This window comes from Haplochromis burtoni, unplaced genomic scaffold (assembly GCF_018398535.1).
Source record: "Haplochromis burtoni strain Fernald_Lab_line unplaced genomic scaffold, NCSU_Asbu1 Contig_50, whole genome shotgun sequence".
Classification (NCBI taxonomy): Eukaryota; Metazoa; Chordata; class Actinopteri; order Cichliformes; family Cichlidae; genus Haplochromis; species Haplochromis burtoni.
Genome location: NW_024582411.1, coordinates 1,491,418 through 1,511,055, shown reverse-complemented (window position 1 = coordinate 1,511,055; position 19,638 = coordinate 1,491,418). Strand labels below are relative to the sequence as shown.

General features: G+C 39.2%; 2 protein-coding genes across 2 annotated transcripts; both read right to left on the bottom strand.

Annotated features, from left to right (window-relative positions):
* Positions 1-2,694: 2,694 nt before the first annotated feature.
* Positions 2,695-14,601, bottom strand: vat1l (vesicle amine transport 1-like). Its single transcript, XM_005929538.3, has 9 exons — positions 13,708-14,601; positions 13,026-13,155; positions 12,584-12,799; positions 12,256-12,398; positions 10,199-10,302; positions 9,483-9,538; positions 9,149-9,343; positions 5,150-5,233; positions 2,695-4,654 (listed from the first exon to the last, which is right to left on the bottom strand). Exons 1-9 carry the CDS (start codon positions 13,920-13,922, stop codon positions 4,556-4,558), a joined length of 1,242 nt encoding a protein of 413 aa, XP_005929600.1. The 5' UTR covers positions 13,923-14,601; the 3' UTR covers positions 2,695-4,555.
* A 1,453-nt stretch (positions 14,602-16,054) lies between these two features.
* On the bottom strand, positions 16,055-19,183 carry bola3 (bolA family member 3). The gene is made up of 4 exons (XM_005929539.3): positions 19,016-19,183; positions 18,774-18,897; positions 17,380-17,468; positions 16,055-16,738 (listed from the first exon to the last, which is right to left on the bottom strand). The coding sequence occupies exons 1-4, from the start codon at positions 19,082-19,084 to the stop codon at positions 16,673-16,675; spliced, it is 348 nt and encodes a 115-aa protein (XP_005929601.1). The 5' UTR covers positions 19,085-19,183; the 3' UTR covers positions 16,055-16,672.
* Between the last annotated feature and the right edge of the window lie 455 nt (positions 19,184-19,638).

The following is a 19,638-nucleotide window of genomic DNA, read 5'->3' as shown; positions in this document are numbered from 1 at the left end:
GCACCATTGTCCTCCTCCGAGATCCATATGTTCTTTAGCAACACAACTGTGTTTCAGCTCTCTGTTTAAAGAGAAATCCCTGATGCTGTTGTCATCTTGTGCAACACTGAAGGCTTACAAAGAATCTGATTTACTTGTATGTCATGAGTTTTGTGTTTCAGATTCCTGTTAATATATTTTGATATTATGTTTCAGTTTTTGTTTTGTTTTGGGGGGTTTTTCTTCCTTTTTCTATCCTGGTATATTATGAGTTTTATTATTTTGAGTGTAGTCCCTGCTTTGATTTCATAGCCATCTCCTCATGTGTTTCCCTGTAAGTCCCTTTCCCCCTCTTGTGTACCTTTTTCTTCTCCTCTCGGTCATCTGGTTACTTCCTGTTTTACTTTCAAGGTGCTTTTTACCTGCAATTTTTTCTCCTTTATGATTCTCAGCCCCACCTTGACTGTCTTCACTTGTCTTGATTAGTTTCAGCTGTCCTTTTTGAATTTTTTCCTTGGTGCATTATTTACTTTCATGGTGTGTTATCCTGCTGTAGACCATCAGATGGGTACACTGTCGACATTAAGAGATGGACACGGCGTGGTGTTTAAATGATGCTCAGTTGCTACTAAGAGGTCCAACATTGTGCTAAGAAAATATTCCCCACACCATTGCACCAGCAGCAGTCTAAACTGTTGACATGAGGAATGCTCTCACGCTGTTTACACCAAATTCTGACCTTACCCTTCAAATGTCACAGCAGAAATCAGGAGTTGTCAGACCAATTCAATTCAATTTTATTTATATAGCACCAAATCACAACAACAGTCGCCTCAAGGCACTTTATATTGTACAGTAGATCATACAATAATAGATACAGAGAAAAACCCAACAATCATATGACCCCTATGAGTAAGCACTTTTGGTGACAGTGGGAAGGAAAAACTCCCTTTTAACAGGAAGAAACCTCCGGCAGAACCAGGCTCAGGGAGGGGCGGGGCCATCTGCTGCGACCGGTTGGGGTGAGAGAAGGAAGACAGGATAAAGACATGCTGTGGAAGAGAGACAGAGGTTAATAACAGATATGATTCAATGCAGAGAGGTCTATTAATACATAGTGAGTGAGAAAGGTGACTGGAAAGGAAAAACTCAATGCATCATGGGAATCCCCCGGCAGCCTACGTCTATTGCAGCATAACTAAGGGAGGATTCAGGGTCACCTGGTCCAGCCCTAACTATATGCTTTAGCAAAAAGGAAAGTTTTAAGCCTAATCTTAAAAGTAGAGATAGTGTCTGTCTCCTGAATCCAAACTGGAAGCTGGTTCCACAGAAGAGGGGCCTGAAAACTGAAGGCTCTCCTCCCATTCTACTTTTAAATACTCTAGGAACAACAAGTAGGCCTGCAGATGTGAGAGCGAAGTGCTCTAATAGGGTGATATGGTACTACAAGGTCATTAAGATAAGATGGGGCCTGATTATTTAAGACCTTGTATGTGAGGAGCAGGATTTTGAATTCAATTCTGGATTTAACAGGAAGCCAATGAAGGGAAGCCAAAACAGGAGAAATATGCTCTCTCTTTCTAGTCCCTGTCAGTACTCTTGCTGCAGCATTTTGGATTAGCTGAAGGCTTTTCAGTGAGTTTTTTGGACATCCTGATAATAATGAATTACAGTCAGTCCAGCCTGGAAGTAATAAATGCATGAACTAGTTTTTCAGCGTCACTCTGAGACAGGATATTTCTAATTTTAGAGATGTTGCGCAAATGGAAGAAAGCAGTCTTACATATTTGTTTAATATGTGCATTGAAGGACATGTCCTGGTCAAAAATGACTCCAAGGTTCCTCACAGTGTTACTGGAGGCCAAGGTAATGCCATCCAGAGTAAGAATCTGGTTAGATACCATATTTCTAAGATTTTCAGGGCCGAGTACAATAACCTCAGTTTTATCTGAATTAAGAAGCAGAAAGTTAGCGGCCATCCAGGTCTTTATGTCTTTAAGACATTCCTGCAGTTTAACTAATTGGTGTGTGTTATCTGGCTTCATGGACAGATAGAGCTGGGTGTCATCAGCATAGCAGTGAAAATGTATGCTATGTCTTCTAATGATGCTGCCTAAGGGAAGCATGTATAATGTAAACAGAATTGGTCCTAGCACTGAACCCTGTGGAACTCCATAATTAACCTCAGTGTGTGAAGAGGATCTCCATTTACATGTACAAATTGGAGTCTATTAGATATGATACAAACCACTGCAGCGCAGTACCTGAAATACCTACAGCATGTTCTAATCGCTGTAGCTATTTCAGGCCAGGCAACATTTTTCCAATCTCACGTTGTCTAATTTTAGTGAGCCTATGTGAACTATAACCTCGTGCTCTTAGCTGACAAGAGTGGCTCCCAGTCTGTTCTTCTGCAGCTGTAGTGCTTTAAGTGCTTTAGGTTTCAATATTGTGGACATTCAGAGATGCTCTTCTTCATACTGGTTGTAATCAGTTATTCTCATCTGGCATGAACTAGACATTTTCACCCAAACAAAGTATTTCTGAAATAGTCAGCCCATCTGTGACCAAAAAGCACGAGTTCAAAGTCACTTAAATCACAATGTTCACCATAATAACCATGTCTACATGCCTACATGAATGGAGTTGCTGCCATGTGATTGGCTGATTAGACATTTGCATTAACACCTGAACACGAGTCAAAATCGCGAGAAATGCTTTGCAGATAAATTTATTCAAGTAAACAGAGCAGTGCTCAAAGAAAGTACACAACAAAAATGTGACAAAAATATATCACAGGTAAACCATAGTTTGAGGAATTTTGTGAACACACTACAGTGCTGAACAAGTTGTACACATTTCTTTCTTTTGTTTTTTTTAAACGAGGCAATATGAATACACATACAACTGTCTCTCTCACGCACACAGACACTAACAAGGACATTGAAGGCATCGAATTTTAGATTTTCTTCCCCAAATTGTCTAAATAACGCCCTAAATTTCAAGTCTAGGATATAATTTATCTGATCACTTTAGTAAACCCATTGAACATCTTCTCTTCACTGTTTATCACATTCAAAGCATGCAGTGTTTACTCATAACTTTTAAGCTACACATTGACTAGTTTCTACTTTTTTCAATTACAAAACACTGACATCCTGTGTTGTTTTTGTAGATGAGCCTAAAATGATGAAGGATTCAGACAGCTAGCCAATACAAACACACCGAGTAAGCAAGGTAGCGTAATTAGAGAAATTGAAATAGTGTAGCAGATTCTCACAAGTTTCAAAAATAAAATCGTCTGAGTAGGTGGGTGTACTTGCAGAGTAAAGGCAAAGCTTGCCATACTTAACTAAAGCGCTACACAGTGTTCCTTAAACCTAAATCAGCCTCATACACGAGTTCACTGTAAAAATACGTCGTCAGTTATGGAGTTTTACGGCACTTTTGTTGTGAGGCACCAGCAAGTAAACAACTTTGGTCAGACAGGCAAGCTAGAGACTCTAAATACCTTAAACTGCAGTCTGAGTCCGACTAACTACTTAATGCTCAAGAAAAACCAGGATTTTGACGCAGGTATAAATTGAAATTTGTCCTGTTCTACTCAAGTGTTTACAAATCTGTTCATGGTTTTCTGATCGGAAACAATAAATGTTACAATCGCAGTATTACACATTATGTAAATTCTGAATATACAGTTCAGTGGGAAAAATAAGTCCAAATCCCTCTTATTACATGATCCAATGATGTTTTTGTTTTTTTAAAAACAGATTACACTTCCTTTTCCACCTAAAAATAACTTTTTGTTTGTTTGTTCAATGTGAACTGCACATAAGGAATACATTTCAAGTATTTTACACTTGTTTGTAGCTCAAAGGCACTAGTGATCCCATAATATAAGGTTGGCACATTAGCATAAAATGTCATGCAAATATCTACACTCAGTCTTTTCTGCCTCTCCTGGCTTACATATTAGTTAACACAACAAAGGGATGCACTCCCTTGATCGGAACAATTAGAACACTGGGGTCACTTCCTCAAACCTATTTCAGCTGTTTGCTTTTAATTCTCACAGCCGAGCACAGAAAAATACTTCTTTTTCCCCCTGTGCTGTGAAATATTTAGAAATGTTTCCTTGTTACTATTTGACACTTAGGCGCTTTACTTAATCTATTTCATGGGGTGCTAATCATAAAACGAGAATAGCAGGTCGGCAGGTTTAAATGCTTATGTGGTTTGCTGTTAATTTAACTGTGGGCAGATGCAGTTAACTATAAAGTGAACACAAACCTATTCATATTATTGGCTAGCAGGTAATTACTTCATAGTACAGCATATAATGTAACACTGTGTTGAAAATGGCTCTTGCACATTGTGGCATCCTATCCTTTGCTTAGACTAATCAATTGACACATAATAGGAAACGGACAAGAGGCACTAAAGTATACTGCACATACATACATTCATGCATACAGCACATGCACACAAACACACACGAGTGGGGTTGTGTTGCTCTGGTGAAACTGTGCTGCCTCTCCAGTGTCTCTAGGTGTGCTGCAGTGGGATTTTGTTGGGTCTAATGGATAAAAGGCATTCGCTCCTTGCTGTCGTTGTCTCCCTCGGGCTCCTCTTCTTCCTCTCCTGCTTCACTGGTCTCCGTGCTGTCGCTGGCCATCTACAGATAAAACATTTTTTACTGCCACCATTAACCGTTTAGTGGAAACAGAGGGGGAAATAAATGTGAGCTGACATCAAATCACACAGCGAACTCTGCTAATGGGCAGAGGATGGGCTGACATGACAATGGAAATGAAGAGGACAGGAGGAAATCCAGCTCTCACAATCCTGACATGAGAAGAAAATGTGCTGTCAACAAATTAAAGTCAAATATATATATATTGTTTTAGTACAAATGCCACTTTGCATGTCAGCTAGCAAATGAAGTGTGAGAAGAATACCTTTTGCACTTCTAAAAAAATCATTTTCATTATAGATTTTCTTAAAAATGTGGACTTGGAATTCATATTTATCCAATTTTGCATCCAGACAATCCTACATAAACTGCAGTAGGCTTGAATATAAGATTTGTCTTATATTCGTCTGTTTACGTATGCAGTCTGTCACCTTTTAAAAGAGAAAATGTCTATATAGCAATAAAAGCCTTTCGTACCAGAGGGGTGGGAGACTTCTCAACATCCAGAATGAGTTTTCCTATGTTGCCTCTGTCATGAATTCTCTGCATCGCCTCTTTTACCTGAGAAGAAAACATAAGTTTAACCTCTTCTTAAAAAGCCGCACAGATCTTATTCTCAACATGTAAAAAAAGCTGGTTTACCAATAAAAGAGCTCTAACAGAGAGACTGCTGTAAAATTGGATTTAAAAAAAAAACACCAGCTGATAAAATTTCAAAATCACAAAAAGATTCAATAATTTTCTGCAGATTGTAGACACGGGATCCATTTTTAGCACAGCTATATTACAGGCTTCCTGTGCGAGGAACGTTAATGGCCTTAACGCTGACAAAATGATGCTGACTCACTCTGCTGGCTGATATTTGACATCACGCTGAACACCTCACTGATGCAAGATCTATAGCAAGAGATTGAATTGAAAATCTGGCAGGGAGGGACAGTCTCTAATAACAGATACATTAAGAATAACTGTTTCTGCAGTCTTATTCCAGAAATGGTTTATTCTACACTGCAAAAAATCTTAGTTACATTCTGCAAAATAAATAAAGTCTCAGACCACACCTCCTAATAACCTGGCTCACTGTTATCCCCACATTCAATAGCTACAGTAGATAGAATTAAAAATAAAGAACAACCCTTCTAGGAACTGAACCAAGGACTCCAAACTCAATTAGGCAGCTACATCTATAGCACACATTATGCCGTCTTCAGAGATAAAATGTGATGCTGTGCACTACACTGCAGAGTAAACCATAGGTGACCTATCACGTCTGTGATATAATAAAGGACATCATGTATCAACATGATAGGGCTCTTAAACTATCTTTAAATGAAGATGAGGCTTCTGCCACTCGGCTGTCTGTGGAAAAATACCATGACACGTTCATATTCAGCAAAACCCCTCAATTCAGTGCTCCTGCTAGGAGAGCAAAACTGAGTAAGACAGTGAGTCAGAATCTTTTAGGTTTGTGTGATCTTTACTGCCAGCTAAAGAAAATCAGAAATAAGGTGTGTATTGTCGGTAGACTAAGGCAAGCAGGAGAAATCCCTGTGCACATCATCAGTGCCTGTAAACAAAATCCCAGAACACTAAGCACTGCGTTGTGGCGAACTCTACAGCTTGCATTCAAATGAAAATAATTCAATATCCAGTCGTGACGCAGCAGCTGAGGCAACAGTTTGCCATGCACTGACAAGGCTCCTGCAAATGTACACTGTTTTCGAAAAACCCACACTTCATATGCTGTCATAAAACATCACGCTCGTGTTCACCAACACGGCCTGGGAGCAATAAGAGGCACAACATGTGACAACGAGCGACGCTTTCCGGTTCCGTGTTGCCATCCAGCAGGCAAAAGGAGACCAGAAACAACGTTTATGAACGACTGCTAGGCCATTCAGTCATCATTATTTATTTTGCTGTGACAGCAACTTACTTAACAGGTTAAAGAATCAACTCTGTTAGGCATGGTGCTACTGATAAAAGGGCAAAAATAAAGTCAGACCCACCACAAAAGATTACCATGCCATATCATGCACTCACGCAGACGCAGCTGAGTGTATGCCTTTGTCTGGAACCCGTTGTGTCACAGAAATCAAGCCAATAGGAAAAGTGGGTCATACACCTGTACAGCACTTTGCTGTTTGGTAGCAACTTTCCAGAAGAGGTTGGGGGTTGGATAAATTCCGCTTACATTTTGAGCGAATTAGGTCTCTGTGCATAATGACCAATTTTCATGCAACGTGGGTTCGATTTTGTTTTTCAGGATTTTTAATAGCATTCAGCGTAGAAGCTGTACAATATTTTCCTGACTGAAACTAGCAGCGATTAGAAAAACTCCCATTATTCTGTCCCAGCCATGCATATTGTCCAACTTCTCATTCCGGAAAGAAAGGTTGCTATGGTCAGCATGTAAACTAACCTCTCCTTCCAGGCATATAAACAACCGAGGCAAGCTGTGCCCCTGACACTACATCCCACGCTATCCTCCCCTCTAATGAGATTCTTCATGGGCAATGGTTCCAGTGAATAGCCTGAACAATCTGCCAAAGTAATGACAACAGTGCATGGAAAGTTTCCCATGAGAAATCATTTCACAAAAATATCTCTTCGACTGTAGACAGAGTCTAGAATAACTTACAGTAAGCTTTTTGTGATTATTACTTACACTGCCTCTGCTTTCATCTAAATTCCTGAGGTATTTTTCAGTATGAAACAAAGTCCAAGGATAAACTTTCTGCTTCTTTTTCCAGTAACCAGAAAATCAGTGGACTGGGGTGGCCATGGCTCAGGAGATAGAGCAGATTGTCTACTAATTGGAAGGTTGGTGGTTCAATCACTGCCTGCTCCACTCTGAATATTATAGTATTCTTGGGTTGCTCCCATTATGTTAGAGTGAAAGTTAGATGTTGAAAAAAGGGCCCGTTTTTTAAAGTGCTTTGAGTAGAAATGCACTATAGAAAAACCAGTCCATTTAGTCTCAAGTCCCCAGCTGCAGGTTCTTCATTGATTCTGGCGTTTGTTAGGTCTGAAATGGTGCAGAGGTAAGTCATTCAGAGCTGCAAGGCTTTGCCGAATTCATTAACCTACAAGAATATTAAAAGTGCAGCTTTTCCACCCCACAGGTGCAGAAAAATGAATAAATCAACCACCATCTGTACAGCCCACACATTCCTTGTTTGCAAATGGTTTAATTAAGCAAATAAGAGAAAACAGCTGTGGCGATGGGCCATGGTTGTCCCCATCTTTGTGTATCATTTAACTACAGACGAAAAACACAGAACTGTTCCTGCCTTACTCCGATCCCCGTTTTACTGTATCCACTGCAGGTACACGTGGACATCAGAGGAAGGATCACAAATATGAAAAAGGGGTTAAACTGAAGCTGTTCTCATGAAGGAGCCCAGCAGTGGTCAAATGCACACCAACTAAACCCGCATCACAAGCCGGAGCTTTTATGGTTAAATATGGGGATTAAGTGGATGAATAAGCATGATGGCCCTGCATACAGTTAAAGTAGTGAGTGTGTGTTACCTTGTATAAAACAAATCAGTGCATTTTCTGTTATTTCGGACCATTTTAATAAACAGAAATGATTATTATGCTTGGACAACTAAAACCCCCAATTAGCAAACTTGCTTTATAAAAAAAAGTATTTCATTACGATGCCGGCTTGGATTTAAGCGTTTTTGGGGGGCACTAAAAATTCTTTTAGGCAGGAAAAACCCTGTAAGTAGCATAGGTACGCTCTCTTAAAGTGGTACTTTTCCATTAGGCTTATGTACCAATGGGGATGTGAGCCACAAATGCCCTTGTAAAAATATAGCAGAGCGAGCAAAGTAAAAAGAGGAAATCGAGCATAGATGTGGTAATATTCATCTGTCTGTAAAATTGCCTATGTGATGGAAAGAGTCTGGTTTTCAATGCTTCAATATGTTCTACACACAACCAATTGTGACAGTGTATTTATGAGTCTCTCTTTTTCCAGTCATGGGTCTTCATTTACTACTGATGTTCCCCTGAACTCAAATCCCTTTTAAACGTTGCACAATGCAGGAAAAGACTGATCCGGATCTCTTAATGTAAATATCAAATTATTAGAGGAAACATGCATCTACTGTACAAAGGTTCCTGAGAAACTGAATGATCACAGTTATAGGAAGACTTAAAGAGTCTGTAGAAATCGAGTGTCAAGTGCTTGATGTATGGGCTGTTTGGCTTTTTGTGTTGGTGTGACATAATAGTTGAACAGGAAGATTCAACCTACCCACCATCTGTGGAAGAATGTCCAAGGACAGCTGACAACGTTCAGCAGCGACAAACAACACATTATATTCTGTCCAGGATGTTTAAACCAATTCTTCTTTAAATCTTTTCTGGCATCTCGGATTGCGTAACCGACGTGATCGGGTCATTTTTAATTTGATCCTCATCGATCTCTGTGTCTTAAACCCTCTGATTACTTCAAGTTCTTACCTCCTCCAGCGCCCAGAGGGAGTCCACTACAGGCTTGATCTTCTTCTCTTCATACAAACACAGGAGTTTGTCCATCACTGATTTCACGAGGCCACATCTCCCTTGTTTGAAGAGCAGGTTGAGGAGCGAAAATCCAGCTATGACTTTGTTCTCTTCGTATAGCTTAATAGGGTTCACCTTCTCCACCTGCCACCACTGTAAAAACAAATAAACAAGCAAACGAGGGTGACGGATGTGTGCGTGCGTTTCATTTCCTGTGACTTATAATTGATTGGGCAGTTACAGGGTGTAGTTTCCTTTCAAATATTGATGATAGACTGCATCTCTGACTCACAGATTTTGCAAAGCTGAAGAAACTCTTTGTTTCCCCAGTTACCATGTTTGACGCGCCTGAAAAAACAAAAATAAAAGGATTTCTGTATACTGGACAGAAGTGACTAGTCAATAATTGGCAGCCATGAAGCATGAAGGGAGAGTGGGGGAGGATCAGCTGGCACCTTTAGCCCTTTAGATCTGTGCAAGTATGCCTTTGCACATTTTGAGTATGGCTGCAGATAATGAATTAATCTCTCTGTAATCATGTTACTTGATTCATGAGGCTTGACAGAAGCTAAAGTAATTAACGGAGACCAGATAAGACTGGTTGCTGTGAAGGACAATACATTCAATTTGCAGGCTCTGGAGTATATATTATTCAAATGACACTCACTATTTTGCGACTAGATCTGTGCCACTCTTATGGGTGTGTGTAAAAATTGAAGCTGCAGCAAGAAGACAGATAGATTGCCATGAGGAATGTAAAACAGCTACTCGGGCTCTGTGCAAAAGTAACAAAATCCAACTAAAAGTACCTCTAAAGCTTCTTTAATCCACACGCAAACTGGTATAAAAATCTCTGCGTGTTCGTGCCAGACTGCTTTTTTGGGCCAGGGAATTTGACTCGAGAGTGAGACTTTACTTCTCAATATTTGAAGTAAGATTTAAAATGTAGTTATTTTGAGTTTGAAGCGATACATTTTTGCACAGTAAAGGAATACATATCATCCCCACCATACAGGATGTAAGTTCCCAGCGGCTTCAGCAAACTCAGGCCTTTGCCTGTGTTCTCCCCACACAGGCAGTCAAGCACAATGTCCACTCCCTCTGGAGAAATCCTGAAACACCAAGAACAAAGGGACAGTTAAAAAATATTCAATTGAGCTAATAAACATGCAACACGCAGAGATTTAAACACTTCATTAGAACCAGTAAATTATTTGAATGTTGTCTCATAAATGAACAGATTATTCTAAACACAGATTTGAGCTGAAACATTTAGCCTCGATGGTAAGATTAGCAGAAAAAGGATTTGGACACATTTTGGACAAATTTGAATCGATTTCAGACATAATACTTTTTTTTTGCCTTTTTAATGTAGTATTCCACTTTTGTCTGAGAAAACAAGTGATTTAAGGAATGGAGGCAGTTATATGAAAGGTTTCTACTCTTACTGAGCCCGCAAGAAACTTAGACGCTACAAGCCACATTCACACAGCACTATATTTTATCTGTCACCCCCACATTCATTTTGGGGTTAAGCATCTTAACGTTTTGAAAGGCAGACCGGAGGAGCTGCGGATCACACTACCCACCTTTCAGCCGGAGGATAACCCACTCTATCTCCTGAGTCCCAGTCACCCAGATTTAGAAAGCTCACAAGGGTAAAAATATAACCAGTAGATTAATCTAAAATCCAAATAACAGGCAACATTCAATTACCATTAATCAGTTAAGCAACTAATTGTTTCAGCTGACTGAAAATGTCATGAAGAATTCGAGCAGTTGAGTTAAAGTACAGTGAAAGGCAGAGATATGACTGCACTGGCTTGTTTGTGTCCACAAGCACTAAATGTAAACATGCAAAACATACTCTGTAAGCATATATATAGATATATGTATATATAAATATATATATAATTTATTTATATGTTTGTGTGTGTGTGTTTTCAGCCTGTGATTCATGCTGGAGCAGCTTCAGGTTTGTCTAATCATGGATTCATAAGATAAGGAGCTTGGTTCTCTGGAGTATTACTCTGAGAAAAAGTTGCAGCCCACGTTTTCTTATACAGGGATTATTGATGTGTTGCAGTGCCCACGTAGCTCCTCATCGGTAACATATTTTACACTGTGTTACAAAAAGTTTCTGATCTCATCGCACACAGAATCAGCCAGTGGAAAAAAAAGGGCCATAATGAGACTTTTTAGAGTACGGTATATGAAAGAATGAAAGGCATGTTATTATCAAGGGGACATTAAGTCCATACTTTCTGCCTTGTGGCCCCAAACACCCGCTTGGCTGAACAGCTTGGTGGTCTTGTGATTCTCATGGTTTTTTGCCTTTTGTAAAAGGGCTAATTTAATTGTACTTTGCACTTGATCCTGAGAAGAATGTGTGGACCAGTGAGATGAAAGGCATATTAATCCACTACCACTGCTGACATGTATGCAGAAAGCACTCAACATCATTTCCTAATCAAGCCATTTGCATCTGTAGGTACTACAATGTGGCAAATATGGATTTTCATACATCATACTAATGCGCATCTACCCTGTTTCTAGTATAGCCACAGATAATTACTGCCAGAGCTCTGTGAAGCAGAGGAGGCCGTTTGGTGATGAAATAATCAAAAGCTTTGCAACATTGTTAGAACTACATGAAACCTGCGCAGATTAATTGTAGTAGACCTGTGGCATACCGCATCCAATCCCATGAATGTTCGCAACCAGCGGTTTCTTTGTAGCGTAAACCGTCTCCTCTGGCCTAATTGGCTCAGCTGTTCCACATTGCCGCTACAGACCTCCACCCTACACAATGCTGCTGCTTGCTGAGATGAGCTGTGAGTTGCCATGGTGACCACAGCCACACATGACCAATAAAGCAAGCAGTAACATCTGCATCCTCCAGCAGGCCTCTTACCCTCTGTTAACTAAGCGTTGTCACGTTAGTTTAAAGGGGTAACCGGCAACATCTTCACCTGACTACATCTCCACATTCAGTCTTGACTCAATGAGTGAATGTTGCCAAAATTTGTCAAAAAGAAGTAAAACCACTTACACAACACACTTACTTTTTGACTTCTTGGATGTAGTCAACATTTCTGTCAAAGAGGTGAGCCACGGAGTCTCTAATGGCTGCGTGTTTGAAACACGAAGCGATCCCAAACACAGTGACATTAGGCACGGTGGAGCAGAGCTGAGCCACAGCTTGACCCTGAACATAATAACAGTTATAATAATGTATCAGTGCCCGAGAGCACAGAGGATAAAGAAAGCAGACATAAACATAACTCATACCACGGCATAAATAGCACTATTAACAGCGGGGATTAAACAACAATTCCATATGTGTGCATTTGTTTAGAGGGTGTGCAATAGTCATATGAGAACTGGACTTACTACACCACCTCCTACTGAGTGGACCAACACTGACATCCCTTCTCGCAGATTGGCAACCTCAAAGAGCATCATATAAGCAGCCACAAAGTTCAGGGAGAAGGCTGCTGCTTCAGCGAACGTCATTTCATCTGGCATCTTGTAGACAAAATCCACGGGTGCACAAACCACCTCCGCCCAGGCGTTGTAATTCACAAAAGCCATGACTCTGTCGCCTATCTGAAAGAAACATGTGAGGGAAGGAGGTCAACACACGGCAGACACTAACGTGAGCACGTCATGTGGCAGTAAATGTCATCAGATTATGAATTAACAGCAGTATATTTCTGATTGTTACGCTTACAGCACTTATTGCAATCTGCATCCTCTCTAGTTTTATTGGTGTACTTCTCTGGCAGCATGTACTCATAGAACAACTGCATCAACAAGCTGTAATTACACTAACCTCAAATCCCTTTGTGTTTTCACCCACTGACTCTACTATTCCAGAGCACTCAAATCCAGGGACAAGAGGGGGTTTGGGGGGATTATCGATAGTCCCCTGACGTACCATCAGGTCCAGGAAATTCAAGCCACTGCAACAAAGAATAATTCTTGTTTGTTTACACTGGAATCCATCTGATTCGATATCTGGATGACGACCATGACCCTGAACAGTCTCTAACAGCTTTTTAATATCAAATATTTAGCATGAGGTGTTAAGAGATGTAGGGATTACCCAGCACTGTTTATTGCATTATTATGAGCAGTGAGTCACAGGCTTTTCCTCTGTGGATAAACAGTACACTTTAATTTTCCCAATGTCACACTGCTAACACTGGCAAAAGCTCAGCTGCAACCTGGGGAAAAATGACTTGCTCAATATCTTGTAAACAAGCGCTTAGAAAATAGAAAGTGTGACATAGAATGACTGGAAACTGTGGCATCAGATATGCTTGTTATGAACATCAGCCACCCAACCTCCTGTACCAGAAAAGACCTGTGGATTCATGACTGCGAATTTCTGTGTAAGCCTTGTTGATCAGCGTTTAGACTTCTCAAAAGCACCATGCAACGTGGGAGTAAAAGACCAGATCAGACCGCAGCTCACAAGTACAAATGAAAAACACTGACACCCTCATATTTACCATGTTTTCACGCGGATCTTCACTTCACCATCCTGAGGCTCGGGCATTGCCTTCTTGGTCACCCTGAGTTTGTTAAGACCCCCAAAACCTGACAATATCACCGCTCGCATTTCTTTGGCATTGCCAGACGTCTCCACGTTGTCTATTTCTTTCTTCACATTTTTGTCTATCATGTACTCGGTTTCCTCTGTCATGTCTGCTCCTTCTTTAGCCATGTCGAAGACCAGCTGCTCTGCCTCCCCGTTCCTAGTCGAGAGTGATTTGGGCGTGCAGCCGGTGCAGCCTGCACACAGGCAGGCGCTGTACGGACGGTTATCCACAGTGGAAGCTGAATCCTCATCATCTGCAAGCGACGTGCACTCACGCAGGTTTAAAGTTCCAGTATTTTAAGTCTGACAGATGGCGATTAATTCAACAACAAAAACTTTGCTATTTCAAATCAGGAAATTATTTCATCCTGGTGAATTATCCTTCCCTGCGCCAGTACGACTTATAAAGTGCACCATCTGGTGGTGAAGCGCCCGCAAAACTTTTAAGTCTGATGAACTCCTTCAGATGCCCTCGGCAGCACAACAGAGTAGGATATAAATAAATAATCGTTAACCTCATAATAAAGATTCAAAGTTTTATAGTTTAATGGGATGTTTTCTTTTATTCTTCTTTAAAGGGTTAAACTATTAAAATGACCAGAGGAAACAAAACAAACAAACCTGGAAGAATTAGCGAAGAATTAACAACAATCAATCATGGTATGCATTCATGTTTGTGTGCGAGTGCAACATTCCTATTTAAAATAATGTATTCGTGACTTGTAGACTTGAAGTTTCTTCGAGGCTATAATTTTTTTTAAAATTTGGATACATATTAATACATTCTTTTACATCCCTCGAAATCTCTGTTTAAATTAACTATTAAACAGGGCTAAACGATGTTTAAATGACAATATACAATAAATAAATAACTAAAAGACAGATTTTTTAAAAATTGATAAATCTGTCAAAATTGACTTGAGTAACTCAAAATGTCATATTATTAGTTTATTAATAATAATTTATTATTTATAGATACATAACCCCAAATTCTGAGATTAAAACCTCAAAATTTCCACTTGTCTTCTTTTTTTCTCCTATTCGTAAATCAAGATTGAGATAATAACCAAAGATTGGTAGATAATATTTTTTCCCCCAGTGATGGAAACAAGATTCTGTATTTAAAGCTCGGGCATTACTTTCTTAATTTGTATATCACACGGTTGCAACCTAAAAATAAGACTTTTATTATGACTGTAAAAAACAAACAAAAAAACCCCCAAAACAAAACAGTGAAAAGCATTTCACTATACAGAGGACACTATGAAGTCTTTATGGCTGGCTGAAAAGGTTTATAGGGCTCTCTTAGATATGGATAAACATAGATTCAACTGAAATGTAGCCTGGAGTGGTTCAATGTCAGGTGCTACAATTAATGAGAAACTAGCAAAATGCTAATTTATCATATCCTTTAACAAATTTTGTGCGTTTGCTACCTAACACAAAACCTAATATGTAAAAGTAAAAAGCCTTTTTGCAATAAAAATAAATAAATCAGATGGTGCAATATTTCTAATATTTTGAAATTGACTTCTATTTTTCTTTGTAGAATAAACTCCATGGTCATGGAGAAAATAACTTCATCAACTGTTGCCAAGGTTACGGTGTAACCCTGGCAACATCTTAAAACAACCTGCTGACGCATTCAACTTCCTGCATCATAAATTGCTACACTCGCTCCTAATTTTATCGTAACTGTTTTCTTTTATAAACGGACCTCTTTGCAAAAGGTTTAATCTAAAATTTCTCAAACACAAAAAGAAGCCAATGATATGTGCCAAGCATAAATAAATAATAAAATGAATAAAGTTATTATAAACGTTACTGCTTACTACACATCCTGAAGAAGCCAAGACGCAATAATAACACTTGTCTGACATTCACTTTTTGTACTACTTTGAATTTCTGAGCTCAAGAACATGCTAGCTGCTAACGTAGCTAACTGCGGCAGCCTGCTTAAATAACAGGAAACTCCAAAAAGGAGCGGAAAGATTTTCAAACAGATTTGTAGAACTACAGATCAGAGCGATGAACTTCCATCACTCAGCTATACACTGGTTCAGCTGAAATGATTCAAGCCTATTGTTTAAGGCTTCCACTTGCTTTCTGCCATCATTTTTCAACATTCAACAGCAGCAAAAATGTTATGAAAAACTTCATATTTTCACTTTTAATCCTCAGCGTGATTAATATTAGATTAATTTGACAGGCAGTAATAGTGAGCGCATTTCCTTTTTTATTTAAATGGATTTTTTTTCTTTAATTTAAGCAACAAAAACAAAACAGTCAACAAAAGTAGCTTCCTTTTATTGCAAGGTACATTAGAAAGGAATAGGTAGCATAAACACAGGAGCAAAGTACAACCCAATGCCAGTAACCAATTTTGAAATTAATCATCTTAAGCTAGACGGTAACACAGACTGTGGTCAGAGTTAATGACATTGCAAACTAATGCTCCATAAACAGATCCATCCCCAGTTAAAAATAGAGTCTGTAGCTATTCTCCACCATTACGAGACTGCCCATTATTACACCAGCATCACCATCAGCCCTCAGGAGACCCCACAATGGGAAGAGCCTACATGAATTGACACTTTGCTAACAATTTAGCAGGCCATTTTGTGCGTATCACAGCTTTCATTGGTTCAATATATTATCTTAGAGTACATGATAACTCACTTAGCAATCATGCATGTTTCACACTGTCAGTGTGTAACTGCTACAGATAAGGTCCTGTGCGTTTCTGCCACTGGTACATTAACATCTATGTCACAGGATTAGTTTAGTACATAACAGCTTTTTTTCCTCCCAGTTGTGCATTCATACTAGAGAGGGTGAACAAAGGAAAGGTTTGTGGGCCAGAAATAGGACTTTTTCTAATGTTGTGGGACATCAGTGAATATTCGCAATCCATGCATGTTTTGAATCTCATCTTTGAGTGCCTGTGGAGGACAAGACATACGCAATACTTGTGATTAAAATATCAACTATTGCAAATATAAACTACAAGTTTTTGTTAATTGAAGCTAAGACGACAGACTTAAAAGAGAACATGAAACACTAGATCTATGGAGGTTAATTTACCTCATGGAGTGCTATACAAACTCGGACACTGCAGCTAACAGATGGATTTTCCCATTTCAGTGTAGCTAGCCAAGTAATGAGAGCCAAATACTGCTAGAGACAAGACGGTAAAAGTGGACAGTATATCCTTGGTTTCTTAACATAAAACTCATTGTTATACCCAGGAGCAGCACAAACGGGATCATGATTCTGTCACTGGTTAGCAAACATAAACTAATGTAAGACTATTAGCTGCAACCCAGTGACATCATGTTCCATACTAACAGAAGATGGTGCTAAACATATTTAATCCAGCTTCATAGACAGAGTTACATCTATGTCAGTTTTTGAGAGCAGGGCTCCATGATGTAAATTATCCTTTATATGTGTAGCGTTTCATGTCATCTTTAAAAAACAAAAAACAAATAACAAGCACATACAAGGTTCAACACAGACTAAATAAAACATCAACAATTTTAGATTTAATACATCAGTTTAGACAAGGTTTCTAGGGGTTTACCTGATTGACTAACTGGTGTTGCTGAACAGTCCTTTTTCCTTTAAACTCACTGGATTCTATGTGGATCTCATACATGGCCCCACAGCCACCTAATAACAGCACAGAAACACAGAAACAGAGAATCTTATGACTTGCTTTGCTTGTTTGTTTGCTTCCTTGGCTTTCAGAGTTTTCCTCAGTTCAAATGCACGGCTTCAGGGAAGACCTACATGTCCTACCAGGCAAATTCAACATAGTTGGGATTTCTTTGCATTAGCCGATTCTGCAAACCTAAAACCACATGAAGTGGGTGAGTATCATGAAGGCAGTTAAAGACTTAACCTGGGCTTTTTACTCCAAGGCATAAAGGCTAAAAAGTGGTGTCTGCTGCATCATTTGAGTCTTTAAGCCTTTTCGAGTGGTTGATAAACAAAACAACAATAAAAAAAACAAGGTATCAGAAAAGGGCCACATTATTGCTACGAAGAAATTGAGAATAATACCACAGAAAACCAATTATTTTTGTGAATTTTGACTTGATATATTGATTTTATAACTCCATGTGCTCTGTGTGTAGTTAAAAAATGATACACACATCAAAGGATAATCAATGTAATCAAGTCTGACATTGTCTCGCAGCCTAATGAAGAGGGTATTAATAGGTGGGTGACCAGATCAAGGTGAAGTTAATTTTACTGACTGATTGTTCTTGGTATTAAATGGGCTACAAATACTCTAATCAGTTGGATGTTATTTGCCATCCATCAATTTAAAACAGACTTAGCAGCAGAGTAGGACCAGGCAAAAACAATAACCAAAAAAAATAAAATAAATTAAATATAATTAAAAAAAATAGCATCTTTAAGATTGAAAACGTTAAGCTCACAAATCCTTTAATCCTGCACTGGAATGCATCCCTCTGAGGGTCTTTTGAGTTAGTTGACTCAAAAAGCTTAAAAATCAGTGATAATGGGTATCACATGATATAAACCAGGGAAAAGTATTTATCCACTGTGTATGTGCAAATAACAGAAAAGTTATTTGACACTTTTACACAAAATTAACAAATCAAATACCGCCAACCAGAGTTAAAAGGAGCAGATCGGGCAGAACGGTTCCTTACAATAAAAGGAAATAAGGGTGTTGCTAATAAGCAAAGAGAGGAAAAACATGTAATCCTGTCAATCTGGGTGATGTATTTGTTTTTAGCACCGTCACTGCCTGTCACTAATTCCTCATGTGGCAGCTGCACAGTAGATGAATTCTTAAAAATTTACTCAAGAAGGTCTGACACGGTCCCCACTGTGTATGAACCAAAAGTTGTGTAGCTTAATTTCCCACGTGTTAAGCCGTGCTCCCGTCCCGGATAACATCTTAGGCGGATCAGGATCATTTCCGCGGATTTAAGTGTTTACCTGATATATCCACAACTTTGAGTGACGAGGCTGAAGGGAACTTCTCCTTCAGTATCTTTGCGATGCGGACCTCTCCGTCGGTTTGCGTGGACAGAGGTCTTTCCAGCTGTCCAGTGACGGCAGTCTGAGGAGGAGGAGATGAGTTTAAGTTCAGCAGACAGTTTCTGCAAACTGGCGGCTAGCATTAAGCTAAAGCTTGACCCTCTGAAATGCACTGCTGGTACTGCTAAAGGTGTTTTAACCTGATTACTGCGCAGAAGACGGAGTGCAGACACCACAGCGCTGTTCAAACTGCGACTACAAGCCAACATTGTGAAAACGGAGGCACAGCTTGATCAGGGGAGTTTGTGAAACACACACCGGTTACTTAACTGTCATGTCCTCAGACAGCGCAGTCCCTCAAATATGACGTCATACATCCGGGTCACAAATCACTTTGGGTTTTTTAACACATTTGAGCGCCCTAGTTGTTGCTATTTCTAATATTGCCATGGTATGAATATAAAATTAATATTTTGAATGAATACAAGACTCATACATGTCATTTTTTAATAGATTATATGTTATGTATTAATACTGTTTGCTATGAAGGTCATACGTACCATTTAGTACAGTTCTCTTTTCAGTCTTACATTTTATTATTTTATTTTATCATTCTTATAAATAAAATTATACATATTATTGGTTGTACGTGTTTTTAAAGTCACTATTTCTATTTTTATTCTTTAACAATCATGATTATTTTCTGTAACACAGCAATTTAACACTGTAATCCACATGTGTCAAACTCCAGGCCTCAAGGGCCGCTGTCCTGCTTGTCTTCCAACTAACCTGCCCTTGTAGCTTTTTATTGGCAAAGCCCACA